General features: G+C 46.0%; 1 protein-coding gene across 5 annotated transcripts in view; it reads right to left on the bottom strand.

The window, feature by feature from the left end:
* Positions 1-682: 682 nt before the first annotated feature.
* Positions 683-24,100, bottom strand: part of KIFC3 (kinesin family member C3) — a 47,497-nt gene continuing 24,079 nt past the window's right edge. For all 5 annotated transcript variants that reach the window (XM_075008466.1, XM_075008463.1, XM_075008465.1 and 2 more), the window contains 16 exons: positions 19,638-19,703; positions 18,234-18,374; positions 17,883-18,122; positions 17,185-17,358; positions 16,670-16,817; positions 16,215-16,345; positions 15,791-15,902; positions 14,383-14,564; positions 13,850-13,954; positions 13,177-13,307; positions 11,469-11,592; positions 10,113-10,242; positions 9,138-9,367; positions 5,622-5,756; positions 5,079-5,187; positions 683-3,044 (listed from right to left, as the gene is read on the bottom strand). In XM_075008466.1, coding sequence (XP_074864567.1) covers positions 3,019-3,044; positions 5,079-5,187; positions 5,622-5,756; positions 9,138-9,367; positions 10,113-10,242; positions 11,469-11,592; positions 13,177-13,307; positions 13,850-13,954; positions 14,383-14,564; positions 15,791-15,902; positions 16,215-16,345; positions 16,670-16,817; positions 17,185-17,358; positions 17,883-18,122; positions 18,234-18,374; positions 19,638-19,703 — 2,184 coding nt within the window. In that variant the 3' untranslated portion in view covers positions 683-3,018. The remainder of the gene's footprint in view (positions 3,045-5,078; positions 5,188-5,621; positions 5,757-9,137; positions 9,368-10,112; positions 10,243-11,468; positions 11,593-13,176; positions 13,308-13,849; positions 13,955-14,382; positions 14,565-15,790; positions 15,903-16,214; positions 16,346-16,669; positions 16,818-17,184; positions 17,359-17,882; positions 18,123-18,233; positions 18,375-19,637; positions 19,704-24,100) is intronic.

Genomic DNA, 24,100 nt, shown 5'->3' with positions numbered 1-24,100 from the left:
CCCCCCCCCCAGCCCATTATTACAAGGGGTTACTGTCAATGGACCAGAGGCCCTGTTGCAGCACTGCTTGCAAGTAGCGGCTGGGCTGGAAGAATGTGCTAGACTGAACCTTGTAGTACAGGCCCTGCACTGGCTGATGAGGGGCGTGCAGGGGTAGGGGGAATGAGCCAGGCCCCACGGTGGGTGGGGGAAGGGCTGGCAGTCAGGGGGAGGCTCTGCCCAGGGCTTGGGGGGCCTGGCACAGTGTGTGTGTGTTTAGTGGGGCTCTGTAAAGGGGCTGGGCAGGGTGTCAGTGAGCATGGTAGAACCCTGCTAGGCTAGACAGCGGGACATAACAAAAATAATATATACTAGGTGCCTGGTTGCTGCTCTGCTTGCAAGTGCATATTGGGCTGGAAGAAAATTGTAGACAAACTTTTTGTACTAGGATTATGGGCTGGGCCCTGCACTTACTGTGGCCAGAACCATGCATCTGGGGAACCTGGGAGACCCATGCCTGGACAGATACAGGGACAGACACAGCAAAAACATCAGATGATGCTTTAGGATAAAGCATAAAAAGACCGGTCAACGCAACAGTTTTGCAGGCGATGATAAAATGGGAGCGGAAGAATAATTAAACTATTGCAGCAGCCAGAATGATAGCGATCATAAACTTGCATCATGCGAACAGGACAGCAGGTGCTTTAAACAATTTATTTAAAGTAAGTTTTGTTACAAAACAGGATCTTTTTATTAAAATAATAAAAACATCTAATCTTACAAAAGACTAGATTTTTTTTTTTTTTTTTTTACATAGACTCCACAGCGCAAGAATAAGTTTATAGGGAGCCAAGGTGGAAAGGCGAGCTCAGTGCCTCAGAGCAATCAAATATTTATAATACAAGGAAGATTGACAAATGCAGCCTGTATGCCCTAATGCAGACCAGCATACTCTTTTGGCTGTCTTTGGGCAGCTGCTTTCAACACCTCTTTAAATCCATGCACTGCTCCTTCCCCATGTTAGACAACAGCCATACTTCACTCTACAAACCAAAGTTTTGCTTTGTTTCCATCAGATACCATAAGAGAAGATACAAATATTTTAAACACTTCCATGAACGAACACACTGATCTGCTCAGAAAGCAAAAAGGAGGGTTTTAAATTGTTTTATCTTTAGTTTAAAAGTTGCTGCTCAGCAGCAGCCTTAACACACTGGCACATTAACTGGTGCTTTTTGCAGTCTTATGTCCTGGCAGCCACTTTGGGGGTCATAATGGGCATTGGGGAGCCTGGTAAGAAAAGTCCTCCTCCAATATTCTGTGTCAAACACAGGGTTTGAGCTTACTTTGAATGGAAGCAGGACTCCACTCTGCTGAACTACGCACGTATCACAATAGACAGGAGCTGCCCTGCTCTCATATGGGAGAAATCGGGACATACTTTCCTGAGGCATCAGGGCTTGGAGAGACAGCCAGCTCCTGGAAAGGAGGTGGGAAAGGATTGATTGTTTCTAGACCCACTGGTCTTTGGCAAACACAACTCCACTGGTGCTCCAGTTGGTTACAGTTACCTGCAGATCAGTACTGTGTTATACCGGGCTAAAGAGCTGGAAGCCGGTATCATAGCTACAAGAAAAACCACTGGTTTCAAGGCAGTAAAGTCACTTGAAGAGCTGCATTTACTTCTAGACATGAAAGAACTGAATCTAAGGGAGGCTGTGTGGCTTGGTGGAATTCTTGGTTTAAGGCAGACAGTTCAGCTGGTTTTGGTGGTGGCTGGTTGCTGCTTTTAAAAGCAAAGGTTGCAGGCCTGTGTGGCAAACAGCTTGCGTTTTTGCAAAAGTTCTGCCAAAGGACAAACAGCTTCAACATTTACCCTAATGACTGGCAAACGTGCTTTCCTGTATTGCTATCCCTAATCTGCCCCCCATGGGTGATGGCAGAATACTGCCTGACAAGCAGCACTAGGTATCCAGAAGAAGGTACCATTTGTATTTTTAAGGAATGCTTTCTGAGATGAAAGTGATTGGAAGACCACTTCAAAGTAATGGATTGTGAGCTTTAGCAAAGCAAATTATGGCCCCTCTGGAATGCTGCTTTAAATCCAAGAAGCGGCACACCCCCTCAGCTGTAAAAGTTACACTTCTCCTGCCATGTGAATTTGAGCCAGGGACAGTGAAGACCCTCCCTCCCCATTGCAGTAAATTATCGTCTCCTGTTCAGGTGGTCCTCAACTGGCTGACTCCCACACAAGCTTCACCCCAACTGTCTCTGCAGAAAGGAAGATAGTGGCATAAAAATCAGAGATCTTCCCTTTCACAACCCCCCCCTCTCGCAGTCTCCTGACTACGATGAGCAGCACTGAACATATTCAGGCCTGGTCATGCACAGAGGAAAACAGAGAAACACTGGTTGGAGGGTTTTAAAAGCAATATCTTGGTGGTGCTATTTATTCATTTAAAAACAAAGCTGGGGCTGTGAGAAGGGAGAGGCCCTGGGCAGCTTTTCTCTTCCTTCAGATCCACAGAAAACCTCCATATGGAAAGTTAAAATGTACAGGCCTAAGTGTCACAGGGAAGCAGGTAAAATCCTCCCGGCTCAGGCTTCACCAGAATCCAGCTGCAGATGCATCCACTGCCTGCAATGGAGCATGCACTGCCAAGCTTTGTGTGTCTGTAATGAAAGGAGTCTCCTGGTGGTGGCGAGCTTTATTTTTGGTTCAGATGTAGGGGAGGGTGAACTGGCATCTGACAATGTGGTTTCATATCTTGGGTGAATCAGTCTGTATCCATGCTTCGAAGAGCTTGGGTCTGCTTGGGAGCCTGGAGAGAATACTTTTCACCTCTGGCTCAGGGATCCCACAGAGTCCTGCTTGGTCCTGAGTGCGTGACAGGGTACAATAATCTGCATTGTCAATCCAATGGTGTCGGGGAGGAGGAGCGTATCTCAGTTTTCACCTCTCTTGAAACTCAGGCGTTTTCCTCACCTTGAGCTTACTGGATCTGAAGCAGATTGTTGCCCCGCTCAGTGTGTCCATCACACAGGAACTGGCCTCAGCTTCCCTACAAGGAGAGAGAAGTTAGCGTCAATACTATGGCAAAGGGGAGACTGCTTAGTTCGTTTCCCAAACTCCAATACACAGGCAATGCTGCTCCAGTCTGAGAGTGTCTCCCTGCTACCACCAAAGGAAAGCCCCAGCTGTAACTAGCACATGGATTGTCTAAGAAAAAGCACCCTGTATCAGAGACTGCAAACCATCTCACACCATTTCTGAGACACAGGCCCTGCTTTGCCACTTACTGAGCAAGTCCTTCTCCCTTAAGCATTTGCTGGAGTAGAGACCTTCACCCCTAACAGAAAGGTTTAAACCTGGCGGCCCTCCATACCTTTGTCTGCTCACCTGGAGGCCAAGGCTTCCCTTAATTTCAGGCTGAAATCAAAGCGAACAACACAGTTTCATTGAAAAGTTTATGCAGATACACTGTAATGACACTGCCTCACCTTTTCCCCTGTGCTATGAACAGGAGAAGTTGGCAATGGGACTCAGAGCAGTATGCAAAGGGGATCACTTGAGGCTTCTTTCTCAGCACAAGCCTCTGAGGCCCCTTCAGGAAGGCGTACCACAGGTAGGTCTGCTATGCTACCATGCCATGCTGCATCATCATTACTGTTCCTTAATGGAAGATGATGACTGCATAAGCTTGAAGTCTGCAATGAAACCTCTTCCCTGGTCAGCACCAGCTCCTCACTACATGGACGCTGGAGCAGAGGGAGAGTTGAAGGGAATTAATATCTCAGACCAGGCAGTCACCACAGAGTTAGGGTGACGGTCCTCAGGACTGTTCCAGGTAAACTGTGTTTAGCTAGTGAGCTTAGTGTAGGCAAATGAACAGTTCTCTGCTACACCAACCCTGGGTGTTACCAATTCCCTTTTCCCTGGGCATGCCCTGCTCGGGATTTATCTGGAGAACCATCTTGTGAAGATGCTCAAAAGGCAACATGAATTAGAGAACAACACATCAGAGCAGGTGGACACCTCAGCTCCTAGGATTGCTCTTTGCACACTAAGACTAGATATTTTAGAATAGGGCCATCAGTCACAGTTCAGTGTGACAGCTCTGTGTTTTCTCTTGAGGGCACCATGACTCCTGTCCCTGTTCCTAGCAGAAGAACCACATCTCTCTCCCTTTTGTTCAGTGTATTGCAGGCTACACTGTCTCCTGCCTTCACTGTGGTATTCTTGTCACAGACAGGCTGGCTACGCACACCCACTTCCTTTCTCTTCAGAAATGGTGAGCAGCAAGACTGTTGCTCCCAGCTGTAAATCACCCTACAGCTCTTTCTAAGCAGGACTATTTTATTTTTAAGGTAAAAGTGCACGCACATATGCACGCAGTCCTCCAACATCACACCCCTCCCAGTGTCTTTGTTGTGGTTCCAAGTTCAGCTCAGAAGACACAGTCTTGCAGGGACTCAGTAGGCTCAGTCCTTCCAACCTTTCCCTAAGGACTGGGGCCCTCTGCAAACCATGGTCCTGTCCATTTGCTGGAAGCAGTTTAAAACCAGGCTATTTCTCAAAAAAAAACCTCTTTTTTGTTTGGTGGTCCCTGGGGAACACAGTTTATATCAGTAAAAGAGCAGCTGGGTAGTGTCTTCCAATGGCGGACAACCAGAGCAATTACCTTAGTTGTCTTAATTCCCGAAGGTCTGCCCAGGATACTACAGGCTATCTTCAGTCTGTCACACCATCATCCACTCATGGGAGCCTCCTAACCTCCCCGTGTCCTTTGTGACACTGCATAAAGCAGTTTGCCTCTGTGAGCTCTAAGGGCTCTGTCCGATGCCACAGGGCCAATGCCCCAATATTCATGGTAAGATGAACCCCTGGGGGTCAGCCTTTTGTGCCAATAATGTCTTCAGAAGGCTTCTTCTTGCTGGGAGGGACTCAGAAACCAGAGCGGGGGTGGAACTAATGCACTTTGGACAGAGGGGCGAAGGAAAGTACAGCGTTTGTTACTCCCATCCACATTTGTCAAGAAGCGTCATTGGTAGTGGGGGAGCAGAGCTGCTGAAGGAGACCTCATCAGTATACCTACCAGAGATCTGGAGCTTCCTCCGGAATGAACCTGTGCGTCTTGTAGGTGTCCCAGAGTTAGGAGAAGAGTATGTTCGAGTGGTGGGCTGTGCTGCCGCTGGCGAATCATTCTACAGAGAGCAGGAGGCTAGGTTCAGACTGCACAGAAAAGCTATAATGCTTGCATCATTAAGGATTTTTTTAAAGACAAATTACCACCCTGGGTGTGCCTAGTCAATCTGCTACTTTGCAGGCAACCATGTGAGAATGCAGGATGAGCAGAATAGGATCACTAGTGCTTGAGGCAGTCGGAAAATGGGCTGTTGTATTCTGAGCAGGCTGTGGATAGTAGCAGCTCTGTTTGAAGGTCCACTTGGAGCTCCAAAAAGCAGGCCTTGGGATGGTCTGCAAAAGCACCGTTCAGAGCGGGAGAAAGGCTCTTCCAGGGTGAAGGGGGATTTGTCTTTGGCGGAGAAACAGAATGTGAACAGCACACCATGGAGATGAACAGACCCATCTAAAGAAAGGCAATGGAAGTGCGCAAATGAAGAGGGCAGTTAGTTACCTCTAAGTGCTCCTGACTAGACCAAGACACTAGTTCTGCTCTCCGGGATACAGGTCCCAGTTCCACCAAGCGAACCCTCTCAGCAAACTTTAAGGAACAGAGAGTCTCGCTTGTGTTCTTCTCAGCTGGAGACACCTGGGGTCAGACAAATATACAGCATTTATTGCCTTGAACTCCCCCTGCCTCTCTCCTAACATTCCCCTACTGCTCACTGGAAGAACCAGTTACCTACTGATCCCTGGCAACAGGAAAGGGGAATGGGAGTGGAAAGGTCACATTCACTAGCAGACAGCACTCAAAGTGCAAGGCTGGAGATTGACAGCTAGAACTTAGTTTGAGTGCTGCTACGACGCTACTATTAATAAAAATAATTTTTTGTATATACACTGATGTGGTGCTTTACAGAGTCAAATGTGTTCCCTGTTTGAAGGAGAGCTGAAATCAGCTACAGCAGGTGTCAACCAGTCACTGTCTCTTCCTAAACAGTATAGTGGAGACACAGGCATTCTAGTGATTCATTGGTGAAATTCCCGATGAGGCTGGGACACAGACGCTGCAGGATGGTTTAAAAAAACAAACCACTGTGACCAAATAGAGGTGAGTAGAGTGAGGCGTACAAATCTGATACTGCCAACCTCATAAAAGTACACAGAGAGAAACCCCCCACAGAAAGCTCCCATGAACCGCAGCACCTAAACAGCCTTGAACTGGACTGCCTAAACAGTGACTGTTTAGAACCATAGTTCAGCACATGATTTCTCAGACTTCCAGCAACGAGCTGCTCACCTTTTTTGAAGAGGTTCAGAAATGGGCAAAAAAATATTAGGGGTATGGAACGGATTACATACAAGGATTGATTTCAGAAGACAAACTTTTCAGTTTGGAAAAGAGATGATTAAGGGTGGGGGGATATGACTGAGGTCTACAAATTCGTGACTGGTGTGGAGAAAGTAAATAAGGAAGTGTCATTTACCCCTCATTACACAAGAAGCAGGGGTCACCAAATGAAATTAATAGGCAGCAGGTTTAAAATAAACAAAAGGTCTTATTTGTTCACACAATGCATGCTCAGCCTATGCAGTTTCCTGCCAGATGATGTTGTCAATTCTAAGACTATGACAGGTTTCAAAAAAGAGCTAATCAATTCATGTAGGATAAGTCCATCAAAGCTTATTGGCCAGGAGGGGTAAGAATGGTGTCCCTAGCCTCTGTCAGTAGCTGGGAATGGGTGACGGGTGATGGATCACATGGTTATTGCATGTTCTGTTCATTCTTCTGGGGCACCTGGCACTGGCCACTCTTGGAAGACAGACTACTGGGCTAGAGGGTTGATTGACATTGATCCAGGAGAGCTGTTCTTGTGTTGACTCTGCCCCTGCCACTATTATAATGTCAATGGCTTTACCAGCTTTCTCCCTCCTCTCATGTGCAACAGAGCTCTCTTTGAATAGGATGAGTTCTGCAGGTTCTATATCAAGATCAGTTTCTTTCCTCATCCCAATGTTCCCAAGTACAGACCTCACGCTATAAACAGACAAGTGGTCAAGACTGGCTGAGTCCCACTGCATGCCCCTGCTTCTTGGCTCTGCTGCTGCTGTTTTGCATCTGAGAGCACTGTGCTCGAGTCTGTCACTTTGACAGGGAGCTGTTCTTTCCAGCTTGAATAGATGTGTGCACGCTACCTTTGATTTCATTAGCATGCTAAAACTAGCTGCAGCAGCAGCAGAGGTGGCCAGGTGTGCTGTCTACCCCCTTTCTCAACAAGAAGTCCTGTGGCACCTTATAGACTAACAGATATTTTGGAGCATAAGCTTGTGTGGGCAAAGACCCACTTCATCAGATGCATGAGTAGGGGGGTGGTTTCAGAGGAGTATTTAAAGAGTGGGGTCCCAGTAAAGGGGAGGGCCAGAGCGGACAAGGTCTATTCAGTCAGGGTGGAAATGGCGAATCATCAGCAGTTAGTGTGGAGTAGTGAACGTCAAGAGAGGAGAAAACAAGCCAGTTCAGTCAGGGGGATGTGGCCCATTGTCTGCAGTGAAACTGCTTTTGCAATGGGCTAACCACTTCCAGGTTCTGTTTAGTCCTTGGTTGATGGAGTCATATTTGCAAATGAATTTCTGAGACCTTCCATTGCCTTTTGGTTCACAATGTGTCTCAGACAGCAAGCTACTCTGCATTGCCTAGGTGAGTCAGAGGAGGAGAGGATCAGGGACAGAGGAGAGGAATTTCCTACATTTACGGAGAACATATCTTCCTCATTTGTCATCACCAGCACAGACCTGACCAGGTGCAGATATTTCACAGCACCACTGAGAAACTTCACGAATCGAGAGGAAAGAGAGACACTGTAATATATTACGCCCTGCAGCACTTTCATGTTGAGACAGGAGCCTGGTTTGAAGCGGGAAGTAAAAGCATGTAGAGAAATCCAGGTGACTGCAGCAAACATCTGACAACGAAGGGCACAGACACACATATGGTCTTCAGGGGATCTGTGCCAACTTACACCAGTGGAAGAGCTGATCCTAGTGGGAGCGTGGGAGGTTTTTACAGGATTTAAGAGTTTCTGGTCTCCAGAGGAAGGTGTCATTCCTCACAGTTGCAACAACACTCAGGGTGCCCCCAAAAATGAGAAGGGCAGTGACTGAGTCTGGTCAAAGGGAGCTATATAAATACATACTGACTATTGCCCCAAACAAACTGAATGAAGCTGCTTTAAAAATGGCCTCTGGGTGTATAAGCCAGTTAGTGGATCACATTAAAACTCTATAGTATCATTTGCTGCACTGTAAACTTATTCTTAGAAATGTTGTTTCTACTCTAAAAAGTGAATGTAAAAAATGACACCTCCTTATTCATCTTTTCCTTAATGGAGCAGACAGCCTAGCTCATTTAAGTTAACAAATCAAGTTTTTACTGTTCTTTACTCCCATTATCCCTTCAGAAATCCACAGAGTTGTGAGAAAGGAATTGAAATTCTACTCCTTATGCATCTGGAACAGCCTTGCTAAGTTCCAGTCAGCTACACGTGTGCAAATTCAGACAGAACAGGTCTGTGCAGCTCTCACCGATGGTAAAAAAAGGAGCTGCTCAGATATCACTGTGCTGTTATTTGGCCGGCAGGGTCTTTATTACTGATGATGATGAATAAGATGGAAGAAATCCAGCGTGACTCTCAAATAGCTGTTAGTTCGGAAAAAGCCCATCTTTTCACCTGTAAATTGCACCACTGATTACACTCAGACACTCCATATAGAACCAACCCCACAGTGCCATTTTCAGAGGAGAACCCCACACCTCAAGTGAATCCTTATTGTCTCTACTAATCCAAACTAAAGCACCTATGTCATAAGGCCATGAGCCTTATGTCAGTCCCTCAGGCTTGTTAAGAATGGAAGATTTGCACCATGAGGTTCTGGACTTCTCTTGCAACTGGATTTTGATCAGTTTAAAGGTTTCCAATTCAGTCAGCCCATCTCTCCTTACCCCATCTGCCCAGCTGGCACGAGAACGCACCTGCACCATCATGAGGGTTTTGCTGTCTCCACTGAGAGAGTCCTGCAGTAGGTAGGTCAGTTTGGAGTTGCGGAATGGCACGTGAGCCTGACGGGCTCGCAGAGCGTAAATCACATCTCCTAGTGCTGACAGCGACTTGTTGATGTACTGTGCTTCCCGGAGCCTGCTCCCCTCTGCACCAGACCTGCCTACCCGTTCAGATCCAGCCAAGTCCACCAGGTTCAGCTTTCCTATGACCAGCCAAAACACAAACACACACACGAATTTTAAGAATCCTATGCAGCTACCTGCCTGACCCAGGTGGAAGTACTATCTGCAACTGGGTCTGCATAGCAGTAAATAAACCACCATCCTATCCAGCTAGGAACAAATCACACACAGAGCTTTACATTTGTACGAAGAATTGTGGGTACAGAGTCCTATAGATCAACCTGCTGCTTGGATTTTCATTGTATCAGAAGTGATGAAAGAGGATCATTAGCTCCGGCCCAGAAGTAACCATACAAGGTGAACCTACATCACATTATATTAGCCTGCCTTCTAGAATTTCCTAAGCTTGATACACAATCATTGCACAATGCATAGAGGGTTCAAAAAAAACCAATCAAACAAACAAACCCTTCTCGAACCCTTAGCAATCAGCCGATACCCTGAGCATGAAGTTGCAGCACATTATCTTAGCACATATGACTTCAGATGTTATTGAGTTTCTTTCAACCTGGATACACAATTCAGCCCTGACCTGTAGACCCTGAGCACTCTAATCCCAAATATGGACTCCCAGTAGTACTAAATTGTATGTCCTTCTATATCAGAGACAAGCATCCACTGGGAACTAGGTCAATGGCACCAAGTTCTTCCTTTGCTTGTTACCTGCTTTAGCAGTTGAACCCAAATCTCCGGGCCTGTGTCATCCAAAGATCTGTATGATCACTACTTTCCCACTCCGGTCTCCACTTCTGGGGAGACACTAACCTGTGGTTTTAAGTCCTGTGCTGTAGTCAAGTCCTCTTACTGTGACAATGAGGAGGGCATGAGACCGTGAGCTATGCTCATTGAGGCTGGTGTATTCAGTCACTCTGTTTAGGTGTCCAAATTCAAATACCTGAGAGACAGACAGACAAAGCTTTAAAACTTTGGACTACATTGCGCTGTAGCTTCATCTGTCGCATCAACATTTACCATTCTCTTAAATGAAAACACGGTGGGGTGGTACTTTGGTTGATCTTCCTTGTTGACACTCATCAACACTGCCCGATTTTCTGACAAGACGGTGGCTGGAGATGTGATAGCAGATGTTGGCCTATTCTTTCCACAGGGAAATCATCAATATCTTACCTTAATTGCTCTTGAACAATAGTGGGTTAACAGTAGCACTAATAGGTACAGTCTGAGCAGTGCCAGTTCCCTGTCACACTTCTCTGGCCAGTGCCTCTCTCACCTTTTCTGGTGGAGCACTTATAGCGTACAAGTCCCATTCTCTTCAGGGACTCTCAACAAGCATGCATACCCAGTGGGTGGTTGTGTGTCTGAGGTAAGGGGGGGTGTTATAGTTGGCATATGGACACTGAACTGGACTGAGACCTGACAGCCCTTTTCATACAAGGCACAGTCCAGTTCTTCAGTGGGAAATTACAGTTACAACTGAGATACAACGAAATTAAAATAGAGACCAGTGAGGGAAAGACTGGCTGTTCCACTATCTCCCTGAGAGGCGTCTAGCTCCTAGAATCTTATTTTTAACCTACCTGTGGTTCATCCAAAGAGTTGTTGACTTCCACGGTGGCCTCATGAAGTGGCATTTGTCACATTATATTAAAGGCCGTATTCTGATCTCTCTTCCCTGCACCTCACAAATACACCCAGTCCTTTGTGGTACTTCCTTCATACCCTCATTTATCTTCCTCCTGCACAAATATGTCACCTGCTCCCTGTTTTTATGAAGTGCTGCCTTTTGAAACTGGAGGTATGGTAAATCTTAGGCACGAAGAAAAGTGGCCCACATTACACGCTGCCTTCTGGGCCAGTTCTGCTGGGTGCTTCACTCGCAGTCTGACTCCTACAAGAGGCTAATATCACACATGCATCTATGTCCCACTGCTTTTAGCTCAGTTGTGGAGATATGAGCCGTTTGCATCCCTTGTCCCTATCCTGCCACCGCTGCTTCAGCAGCTGGTCTGTTCACACCAGAGGACCTTGATTAAGTCTCTCTAATGTACAGTGAAGTTCACGCCCCTCCCAGTGGATGATCCCTAGCTGGTTCACCCCACCTACTAGATACCTTCTCTGCCCTTGCTTTCTGGGGTTCTCCAGCTCCCAAGCTGTTTTTACCTTGTTGATATCCTCCACGCTTTGCACCTGGAACTCAGTCAGTCCTGGTACATACAGCTGTCCACTGCCATCTGGGCACAGTTTGATATCCAGCTTCTCCTGAGGCTCCTTCCCAAGCAAGTCCCTGTAAAGACAGGTAAAGTGATCCTCCCCTCAGACTCACGTATCATTTTTCTATTCCCCTTGTTGGCAATTTACAAAGGTATGAGGCATTTCAGCCTGACCACCCCTGAACTAAACTATGGGCCATGGCAGGCCAGGCTCCCATGATTTGCTTTGGTCTACTGCCCTGCCAGTGGTTTATGATCTGGAGAGGACAAGCTCTTCCAGCCACTGGAAGACAGAGACCTCCTCAAGCATGCTCACTCCAACTCTAAAAACTCTTGCCTTTGAGTGAACAAGCACAGACTATATACTAGATATGTGTAAAATGATTTTTAGAGGAAAATTTTCCCACTGGATTACTCCTCATCTATATAGAGTCTCAGCCCTTTTTTCCTACATGTCTATTATCTGTCTGTCAGACATGCAACCAGTGTTCCTTCTAATTGTTTCCATCCGTGAGCAGAATAAGTTTTCTTATATGTACCCAGGCCTGTGCAGATGTGCACACCTGTAGAAACACTTGCTGCCAGCTGTGAATGTTCCGTCAGTCAGCTGGGTGGCACTCAGCTTACAGGGATCAAGTAACACAACCCATCCATATCGGGCCCTAAACAGAGCCACATTCAGAAGTTTTATTCCCTTCCTTCCACCTGATCCTGATCCGACTCATGCCTGGTTTTCAGCTAGCTCCTTCTCAGGTTCAGCCTTCACAGCTGCTGCATAATTAAGTCAATATCTTTGCTTCCACCCTTCTGTGCTCCATTCCATATCCTCCCTCCCTGCAGTCTGACCCCTACTCCTCAAGAAGACAGGAAGAAGAATTTAGGGAAGGAAAATACTTCTTGTTCTCTGGGACAGCAGCTCACAATTTTCAAATGTAACAACCAAAGTGCCAAAGGCACAAAACACAGGCAGAGAAAGTTAGTGGGAAAAAGCTTCCAATTAATGCTTGTTGGGGTTTCCACATCCATTGGTGGAAAACGGGGCAGGAGAGAGCCCAAGCATGAAAGGGAAAAGTGCAAGCTGATTGTCGGCTGATGTCTTGACAGGTCTTGGTGTGAGTTAGAGACCACAAAACAGAAGGCATTCGAGGAACCTGAAGCTCAGGAAGAATTCCAGGCAGGAGTTCTGAAAGCCCTGCATGCTGAGAAATATTCCTGAGTCAGCTAAAGCCTGAGGACTGGAGCACACACCAAAAACAGAACCTGCAGCTAAGGATCAGTTTAAGATTTCGAAGACAGGCAGAGACATGTTGCTCAATTACGCGTATATTGCAGAAAAGAAAGACTGTGTACTAGACAAGGGAGGGGTGATACAGGAAGTGAACCTGCTTTTTCACTCGTTCAGCATGTCCCAGTCTAAACCGTGCAAGTAAATTTCCCGGTAAACACAACAGAAATAGGCAGTCTGGTTCAGGCGTGTCCTTTGTGCACAGCCCTACTCAGGCAGCACTGTAGAGTCACCTTGCCCTAGAGGAGCACCAGGACAGGCTGCCATTGTCTTTGAAGGCCTAATCAGTGTGCACGCTCCACGTCACCTGCTAAGGGACACAGATATCCCCCAATTAAGCTTTCCTATTCCTCCTTGGCTCCCTTTCTGTTACCTGAGTGCTTCATTGTAAATCTCTGCCACACTGACAGTGATAGTGTAGTCCCAGTCAGATGCTTTCCTCTGCACCTCGGAGAATAGCAGCTGGAGAGCTCGTTGGTTGATTCCCGGGTTTTCAGGAGTTCCCTGATGAGCAAGGAAAAAAAAAATCTCATGTTACAGCAATCTAGAAAAAGGTGCGACAGAGAGACTGACATAAGACTCACCATTGGACCAGTTGTGAGACTCAAAGAAGATACTACCCCACGACAAAGCTTGAGACAAGCATACATGATTCACTGTGGAATCACCAACATGCAGTTTCCACATTCATGAAAGAGAAGGGGAACAGTCAGACGGTGGCAAAACAATCAGGTTCTAACACTTCAGACTGTTCTGCTGTCAGCATTGTGAGGTTTGCTACAAATTTAGGAGATGCACAATCAGAGCTGCTGTGCATGGTTATCTGGGAACAATGTCATCCTTGGTCTCGGTGACAAAGGGGGAATTTACACACTAACTCATGACCACATTATTACATACAATCATCTGGGGACTAATCTGCTCCTATCCCCTTCCTGAGGAAATGGTGACACTGACCAAAGAATATAGGAAGCAAAGCAGGAAGACACACTGAAAGGGAAGATGGAGGAAGACAGAGAGCGAAATGACAAGACGGGTCAATTTACCTCCATAGTATATGTTTTGCCTGCACCTGTCTGTCCATAGGCAAAGATACAGACATTGTAGCCATCAATACAGGATGTGATCAGGGCCTGAACTTCCTGGAACACCTGCCAATGGGAAAAAAATATATATAAAATGAACAATGTGCCTCCTCGGCAATACCACAACCACTCCCTCTGCTATGACTTGCACACAGATTACCCTGGGAGGGACTGGCTGTACTGGAATCTCTAATTTTTAAATGAATTTCTCGCATCTCAAGGGAGTTGGAAGAGCAGACACATTTCTACCAGCAGGAGCAGAGATACATCTCTCAAGTATAACTGAGTTCTATTCTGCTGGCTTATTGCTCCTTTGCAGCAAAAAGTTACTTTACCTTCTCTTCGCCATCCCTCCCCTACAGAATCAGGGACCAGTGAATGATCTGCAACCTCATTAAATAATTATAGCTATAGGTGCATGTTGACATGCACCTTTCTCTTGTGGTGGGAGTCCACACTAATGTACCAGTATAGAAACATGTGGATGTACTTACATCTTGCTGTGTTGCCTCTGGGGAGAAAACCTTGTCCAATTCAAATGACACCTGCTTCCCCTTGTGCATCAGATACAAGATAGCATCATCATCCAGGTCAAAGGTCACAGAGTTAGCCGCTTCAGGCCCTTCCCCATCCTCTTTAGTTATTGGCCGGACTCGGCCAAACACACGGATATTTCCTTTAAAAGGACAAAAATGCAGACTATAGCACAGAGACAAGCTTAGGCTCTTAACCAGCTTTCCTACCAAATTATCTTTTTGCCTCTACAAAGGACACCAGATAACAAGGATGCTCCACGTCACCACCCCCATTTTCTCTGCAACTCCACAATCCAAATGTGTACACTCGGGAATACTTCTTAGACGACCAGTCAGATTGTACAGATGTCTCATAAGATAGATCTGCTGCTAGGGCCCTGCACAGAACATATAGGAATGGCATGGGTAGGGGACTCACAGGATACTGTTGTCTGCAGCAGGCCATGGATCACAACCCTACGAGAGGACAGTGAAACTACAGTGATCTGGAGACACACCACTGAAGGTCAGAGTGCCAAAGAAATGCTTCAGCTCCAGCACTGAAGCTTTCGTTATTGCCCTTATGGGAGACCCCCCCACATCCTGGTCTCACACCTGTACAAATGTGGAATGCCAGTCCAATAACAAAGCTTGTTGAGCAAGTCTCTGCACTACTGCTGCAGTAAAGTCATTCATCAAAAAGATCAGCATTACATCACTGTCTAAATTGGGGTGGGCAAAATCAGCATCGGGGCTGGATCTGGCTTATCAAGCATTTCTCTCTGGCTGCCCAGTTGATTAGCAGAGTGTGCAGACCTTCAGCCAGCAACATATACTCAGCTGCCCCATCCCAAACCTTGTTCCATCTGCAGCCAAGTTGCTCCTAGGGTTTTCCTGCTAGCTGTGCAGAGGGAGAGGGGGTAAAGAGCAGGAGGTGGTGCTGAAAGTCAGGGTATTCCCCAGCCTCTGTACCCCTCTCTGCCGAGCAAAGATAAGGGGGAGGGAGGCACACAGCGGAGCTGCTCCAGTCTGAAGCATGGATGGTAAGTGATTCACTCAGGAGTGCAAAGCAGGGGAGGGGGAAAATGGCAGAACTGGACAGATTTCCCTTAAAGAGACAGAGAGGGTGGCTCCTCTTGGAAACTTACCCAGCAGCAGCCAGCACACGCACTCTGTGTCACTGTCCCACAGACCCAGTCTGTGCCACAATCACTGTCACATATACATTGCAACACACACAGACACACACAATATCTCTATCAAAGTCTCACTCTCACACAAAGTGTTTCTTTCACACCCAAGACCAGTACCAAAATTCATTGAGTGGGCCCATGTGAAAATTATTGCCCACCCTGGCCTAAATAACATCTCTCTCTCTCACACCCACCTTTTAGCCGCACCAGTTCGTTGTGACATTTTTTGCGAAGTTGCAGCTCCCTGCGGTATTTCCTGAGGAGCTCCTGATTTGTGCTGTTCACCTCTTCAATGGCTTGCCCAATCTGAAGAGGAGGAGACAGCAGTTATGTTCGGGCGGGGGGGTGGGGGGGGCGCGGGCGGGACGGGAATCAAAGAAGTATGGAGAACCTGCCACCAATGTGCATGCGCAAAAGCACACCTACTCCTCTTTCACAGTGCAGGAACTAGGAAGGGCATCTAACAGGGAAACAAGGGGAATCTTTCAAGGGCAGAGAATCAAAGAGCATCAGTTTACTTCGTGCTCACTGTGCAAATCTAACTGTGGCAGAATCAATCAAAGCTGTAGTGGTAGGTGCTGCTTTAGGGATTAAGAAGGGTTCTTGTGCTGTGCTCACTTCTGCCTTGGCATTCCGTAGAGCTTCCTGGAGGAGCAGGGGGAAGTCTCGGACCTGTCGTTTCAGGCTGTTGTAGTCATTGGTGAGGGTTCGGAGTGCTGGCTGGAGTGTGAGAAGATTTGTCCGGACCCCTGCAAATGAACATAAGACCACTAATAACCCTAATATTACTGTCTCACCTTGAAGGCAATAAAGTCCTTCCCGTTTGGACGCCTTCATTTGGAAGTGTTGTTCTGAACTCAAACTACCAACAGAGTGGATGGCAGGGATGTGGGGAAGGATTCACTAATGCTGCTGGGCATCTCTAAATCAAAGCACTGTTTCCTCTATTAAATCTGAAGGAAGTCTGGGTGTGTATGAGAATCTGTAGCATCACCTGGAAAGCCACAGTCCTCAATACCTGCATCACCCACCTGTGTCAGGCTGTGGTAGGACTTGCTTCCCCTATTCCTCACCTGCCAGGTTCTCATGCACAGCTTTCATTTCTACTTGGGCTCGTGCAAATGCCTCTTCAATAGCCCGGTTCTTGTCATCTTCCATGTTCTGCATCTCCTCCAGCATCTGTCCATGAGCCTGCTCTAGCTCAGACTCATACATCTTAATCTAGGAAAGGACCCAAACTGGAGTCATTACACTGTGACAAAAAACGTTATCAGGCCCAGAGAACAGAATCAGTCACCCACCCAACTACTATGTCATGCAAACTTTTGCCAGTTTATTAAAACTCTTACTTATACCATGGGGCTAGGTGAGCAAGTCAGAAACAATCAATTTCAAAGGGCCATTGAACAAGGAGTAATGTGATTGATGGAATGTCTTCAGGTTATTTCCACATACACTCCCTGTGGCACCCTTGGGACCTGAGCTGTGAGGTTGGATGCAGTCTGCTACATTCCTTTGCTGCTGGTTCTCTCTCCTTTTCCATCCACACTTCATATGTCTTCCCCATTCTCTCGGCAGTAATAAATACCTGGGCTCTGAGCTGGGCTGCAGTCTTCTGAGACTTCTGGAGCTGCTGTTCCATCTCCTTTAGCACCTGCTTCTGCATCCCCACTTGCTCCTGTAAGTACTGGTTCCGTGACTGGGTCTCACAAAGAGCCTGCCTTGCCTTGGACGACTCCACTTCCACTGTTTTGATGATATACTACAAAAAAAAAAAAATAAAAAAAAATAAAAGAGAAATCCCAACAGAGGCACTTGTGAAAGTCCCAGGTGGCTGATTCAAAGGCATTTCCTTACTTACTCTAAGGGACCAGATGAAACTGGTAAGATCTTTGGAGCTCAGTGCAGCTCTGCACAACCACCATTACAGACTTATAGTATCTTTAAATATCTACTAGCATCTTTAGTGCTGAAAGCTGGGACTCTTCCTTATATGACAGATTTCACTTACCCTAAGCACCCTGTACACTGCCATTCTGTATAAGCTACAAACAACAAACCATATTAAAACCATCTGAAAGCTCCTCCTAGATTCTCTGAGTCAAGTATTAATCTATTTTATACCCCTTTTAATATCAAGGAGTTACCAGGGAGAAAGCTCAACAGAGTTTGGACTGCTCTCTCTAAAGGGACTTTCAAGGCATGCACCCTGTGTGGGTTTTTAACAGTAAATGGGCAGAATGATCTATATGAACCACGCTTCATAAATGAGTTGTTCCATCTTACCTTTATTTGCTGGGGTTGGGCTTTCAGGCTAGCTATAGTCTCCTGACTATCCCGTAGCCGCCTGCTGAGTCGCTCCTCCTCCTCAGCTTTCTCTGCAAGAGTGTCTTTCAAGCGCAGCTCTACCTCTGCCAGGCGATTGGTCTTCTGCTGCACTTCCAGGTCTAGCTCTGAGAGCTTCCCTTTAGCCTCCTCCACCTCCACCTCCAGCTGCGCCAACCTCTCTTGCAGCCTTGCATTCTCCTGCAAACCAGTTTGGATTGGGGGAAGGAGAGAAAGTCAAATTTCATGTGATCAGCAGGCAGAGGTGCAGACAGGTCTGTATGATACACCCCAGTCTTACAGCCTCTGTACCTGGATGTGTTCACAGTCAATGCACTTCACATGCTGCTTCTTCAGCTTCCGCAGCTCCGCCTCACATGTCTTCATTTCTAGTTTTAGATGCTCGTTCTCTGCAGCTAGCAGGTCCCGATGCTTTTCCAAGTCAGTGCCACCCTGAAAAGGGCAGAAAAGAGAATGAAGTGTTTGTTAACCCAATATTTTATTTTATTTTTTTTTCCAGTAGATCAAATTCTGACATCTCCCTACACTCATGCAATGTGGTGTTGTTAGTTGCACCAGTAAAAGAAAGAATAGGATTTGGCACAGTAGCTTTAATAATTAAGGATTCTAAAATTTTCACAAACTCTATCACTGAAATGCAACTGTCTCTGGGGTAGAGGGCAGAATGCAGCCAGTGAATACCACAGTAATAGTGGCCAGGGAAATTTTGTCAAAGGAAACCAGAGCATTTGTCTGCTATGGAGAAGAGTGCTATGGCTTCTCTTTTAAGGCTGCATTTGACAAACTCCCATGTAACTTAATCAGCTTCAATTCATCTAGCTCAGGCTGGCTAAAGTCCGGCCAGATCAAACCTATGGTTCTGGGAGAACAGTAATTCAAACATCATCCTTAAGCTTCTAACCTAAGTTCCCTCAAAGCTGCATGGTCTTGCAGCTTCCTATAAAGCCCCATGTGCCTTTCCCAGACAGGCACAGCATGGGGCTGCCAGAGTAGAAATGCCTTTGCTTCCTGGTCCCAAATTAGAGCTGTCCTAGCATTGCCAGATAGCGGACAGGAACCCCTCCCCCAGCCATTTGCTGGAGCTTCCATGGCCATGGAGAGGTGCTTCTTACCTGACCCCAAGCTGCTGCGGTGAGTGAGGGATGGGGGGATTTTCTTTCCCCCGGACAACTTGTACCCCAAACCTTCATCCTCACGCAAGCCTGAATCCCCAGCCAGAGCTTTTACCCCTCACCCCAATCTGTGCACCAGCCCTGAACCCCCTCCTACAATGCCAACCCTTCATCTTCACCCCCGACCTGAGCCTGTTCCTTCAGCTAAGCTCTCCCCCTCCCATACCCCAACCATCTGCCAAAACTCTGAGCTTCCTCCCGCACCCCAACCTCTCGGCCTCATCCGCACCACAGGGTGTGCATGTGCGGGACGACACTTGTTCTGTGACACATCACCTACATATTAGTGCCCATAACAAAAGTCATTCTGTACATGGACATGAAAAAATTAGAGGGAACAGCTGCTTCTAAACAAGGCCCATCTGCACTAAGATTTTATTCTCTCTTTCCTCTCCTTGTTTTAGTTTTTGAGATGTAAAATAACTAAGAAACTAACAACTTCAACCAAGAATGGAACAATCTCCTCAGGGAGAAAATGCATGTAATGCAAAAATAAAGAGCAGATTAACTTCCAAGGGCTCACCAACTCAGAACGGAGTCTGTTCACTTCCTCAGCTTGATCCAGGAGTTGTTCCTTCAGATTTTCAACCTGTCAACATGGGCACAAATTGACTAGGCTAACCCCTTTTTCATTCTGATCACGAACACCTTCTCCCAACACATGTAGACTCAAATTACACATCGCTTTATCTGAATCTGCAATGTTTAGGCAAGAGAGAAGGTGGTTCAAGGGGCAAAAGTCATGAACTTCCTACAAGCCACACAGAACCAAACTGATAGACCAGGTAGTTATGAGTTGTGAACATCTCTCCCCCTACTTCTCCTGGCGTGCAGGAAAGTGGTGTCCAAGACTACATTGGAAGGATGATGGCGGGGCCTGAGCAGTTTACCATACCAGCAATCCCCAGGTTACATGGCGAATAGTAACAGAGATTGCTGTGTTAGTCTATATACTATCAAAACAAAAAGGCAGTCCAGTAGCACTATAAAGACTAACAAAATAATTTATTAGGTAAGCTTTCATGGGACAGACCCACTTCTTCAGACCATAGCCAGACCAGAACAGACTGAATATTTAAGGGACAGAGAACCAAAAATAGTTATCAAGTTTGACAAATCAGAAAAATTGTAATCAAGGTGAGCAAATCAGAAGAGCAGAGGGGCGGTAGGACGGGGGGAAGTCAAGAGTCAGACAAAACAAAGTATGTTAAAAAAAAGAGCCCATATAATGACCCAGGTAATTGGCGTCCGGTTCAAACCACATGTTAACGTGTCGAATTTGAATATGAGAGAGAGCTCGGCACTCTCTTTTTGCAGGTGATTCTTAAAGTTCCTTTTCAGTAAAGCACAGACTTTCAGGTCATTAACAGAATGGCCCACTACATTAAAGTGCTGGCTGACGGGCTTGTGAGTTAAGAGGTTTTTGATGTATGTTTTGTGTCCATTCTTTGTCAAAGCACGTTTACATGGTTACAGGTTACATGGGGCACTAAGTCCATCATCAAACAGAGAGTATGCTCTATTTCTGCTAAAATGACTGCAGAGAACCATAAGGCAGCTTTTCTGCAGAGAACTGGGTGCATAACAGCCCTAAGAGAGAGCTGCCACTGTCAAGATTTACAGAAAGTTGGGATGCAAGAAGATTCAAGTTGTAAAGGGAATGAATTTATTGATTCTCCGACTCCAGCACCTGCTACCAGGTCAGATACCTGTGTAGTATCTTCTCCAATCCAGTTCCAAGCATTGGGCCTACCACCACCTCCCAGAAGCAGAATATTCCTTAGCATGAGGCTGCACTGTTACACATTTTTCCTGATATTCAGCAAAAATTTGTGCTCAACTTCATCCTTCTTCCTTTGATAACTGCCTGCACATTTGTGTGCTATCCACACCCAATACTCATTTTCTGCCCCAATGCACTGTATGGGAGCTTGCCTCATGTTTGAGGATTAAAAATAAAAAGCTTATTTTTCAGGTAACTGTCTCTATCCCATGATCTTCTAGACAGCTTGTTCTCCCCCTTTCACCAAATACTGGGAGAAACTTTAATGAATGAAAAATGTTGTGTTTCATTGGAGAAATCTTCCACCACAACTGTGTTCAAAAATAAAACCATCCTCTCCTCCTTAGTTGTCTTTGTTTTCCTGTATCATAAGAATGGCCATACTGGGTCAAACAAAAGTATCCTGGCTTCTCTAACCTCCCCCTGCAACTCAGTGCTCAATCCGGAATGAAGGTTGGGACGACCAAAGAGTGGCCCTGTAGAAGCTCTGGCCTTAGTCAGAGCTATCTCAAAAAGTCTCTGATTCCCATACCTCCCTATGGCTACGTCTACACGTGAAGCCTACATCGAAGTAGCTTATTTCGATGTGGCGACATCGAAATAGGCTATTTCGATGAATAACATCTACACGTCCTCCAGGGCTGGCAACGTCGATGTTCAACATTGACGTTGTGCAGCACCACATCGAAATAGGCGCTGCGAGGGAATGTCTACACGCCAAAGTAGCACACATTGAAATAAGGGTGCCAGGCACAGCTGCAGACAGGGTCACAGGGCAGACTCAACAGCAAGCCACTCCCTTAAAGGGCCCCTCCCAGACACAGTTGCACTAAACAACACAAGATCCACAGAGCCGACAACTGGTTGCAGACCCTGTGCATGCAGCATGGATCCCCAGCTGCCGCAGCAGCAGCCAGAAGCCCTGCATTTAAGGGCTGCTGCACACAGTGACCATAGAGCCCCGCAGGGGCTGGAGAGAGAGCGTCTCTCAACCCCTCAGCTGATGGCCGCCATGGCGGACCCCACTATTTCGATGTTGCGGGACGCGCAACGACTACACGGTCCCTACTTCGACGTTCAACTTCGAAGTAGGGCGCTATTCCCATCCCCTCATGGGGTTAGCGGCTTCAACGTCTCGCCGCCTAACGTTGATGTTAACATCGAAATAGCGCCCAATATGTGTAGCCATGACGGGCGCTATTTCGAAGTTAGTGCCACTACTTCGAAGTAGCGTGCACGTGTAGACACGGCTTATGAGAGCAGGAAGAGGACTTGACCCACATCCCTTTTCTTGGGAATAACTCTAACCTTTTTAGAACACACTCTAAAACAGGGGCTAAAACAAGGGTATGCTGAATTTTTACATTAGCTTACATTCCCTATGCTGGGAGTGGATCCCACCAAACAGCTGGAGTTACCATAAGTGGTTTGGCTCCTCTTGACAATTAATACCAGTATTTATTTTTAGCTTGTAATAAAGGATCTCAGTTCTATAGGGGGAACTATATCTTAGCAGAAAGTGACTCTCATTAGTTTTTTCCTTCATGCAACATCCCTGTGGCGGCCACAGCAGGCAAGCACAAGGGAAAGAAATGTTGGCAAACTGTTCACATATTTCAGCTTCTTTTAATAGCATTTAACAGCTGAAAACAAAGTGAAGGAGCTATTACCATGAGAACAGCTAGCACTCTGCAGACCCTCTGTGATCTGTACACCATAGCTTTGAACTGCTGACTTGAAACAAGTACATATTTACATTATGCTACAATTAATTCAGCTCAATTAAGTCACACCCATCTAAGGAGGTGAAGTTAGAACTAGTACTTAAACACATGGTATTACCACATTTTCTGAGATGCCACTCTTCAGTAGCTGTTCACTAACAGGTTATACGTTGCCTAAAAAGTAGATTTTTTTTTTTATAAAGACAGGCTTCTACAAACAAAAGACCACTTGAATTAGTAGCTTTGTTTTTAAGCAAAATAGTTGCCAAATCCTGCAGCACTGTACAATTGCATGAGAGCCAGAAAGTGAAGTGAAAAAAAGCTGAAACAGATTAAACTATTTTCATTGCCCAACCTGAGAATACAAAGAACATATATAACAAATAAATTAAGTGATTTAAAAATATTAATATCCTTAACTTAGATTTTAGTATATTTTACTTTAATATTGAATTTTTATACTATTTCAAAGCAACAACATCAGCAGCATATCTTTGAAAAGAGTAAAAACCTCTGGACACTGACAATAGTTTTGGTCCCTATCACAGGGCAACAAAAGAAAAACCTATCACAATCAACTCTACATTACACATTGCCATCTATCTGTGAATGGATTTATACACTTCATACACTTCCACATTCAGCCACCTATGTAGGTCCTGAAATGTCTTTACAATTAGTATTCACAGACAAGCATTTGCCTGTGACACAAACAGCACTCAGAATAAGTGAGTATCAGTACATTTAACATCAGAGAAATTTAGCCCTAAATTCACGTGCAGAAAACTCACCGGGTTACATGAGAAAATACCAGCTCACCTCTCTTCCTCAGATGAAGACAGCAACAGCAGACACTGATTCACTTCACCTGGAGACCTGCCCCTTCCCTGGCAAACTAGGTGGAGCCTGGTTGCTTGCCTAAATAGAGACCTCACTGGTTGTATCTCCAGCCTGACCACATTTGCTAGAGACGACACCAACTGGTTTTCTTAGCTATGTCTGGCACTTAGGTGTGGCCTTTGTGCCTATTAGCCTTTAAAATCTCTTTAAAGAAATGGAACATGTTAATTTATCCCTCCCCTTTGCTCATATGCTAACTAGTTGTTTTTCCCTAGCAGAGAGTTGTCTGCCTTCTGTATACAATGCCATCCTCTTTGTTAGGTGGGATAGGGCTAGATTCTGCTTTTACTTACACACACTGCTGTCACTCACAGTAACTTAACAGAATTTAATACAGTTATTCAATCAAGTTTACATCAGTGGAATTGAGAGCAGAATCAGATCATAGTCCCATCTAGAGTTCCCACACAGAATCTCTACTATGAGCCAGTAGCCCCACTTTCACACAAAGAGGGAAAAAAAATAGTTTTACTGGGGCAGAGGAGGGTTTCCAGTGTCACATGATCTTGCTACACTGTGACAAACAATCAGATAATTTAAAATTTTTTGTTTCTTTAGAAACCGAGAATGTCCTGGTAC

Source organism: Carettochelys insculpta, chromosome 14, assembly GCF_033958435.1.
Source record: "Carettochelys insculpta isolate YL-2023 chromosome 14, ASM3395843v1, whole genome shotgun sequence".
Lineage (NCBI taxonomy): Eukaryota > Metazoa > Chordata > Testudines > Carettochelyidae > Carettochelys > Carettochelys insculpta.
Note: the sequence above shows the minus strand (reverse complement) of the source record. Positions and strands in the feature narration are given on the sequence as shown.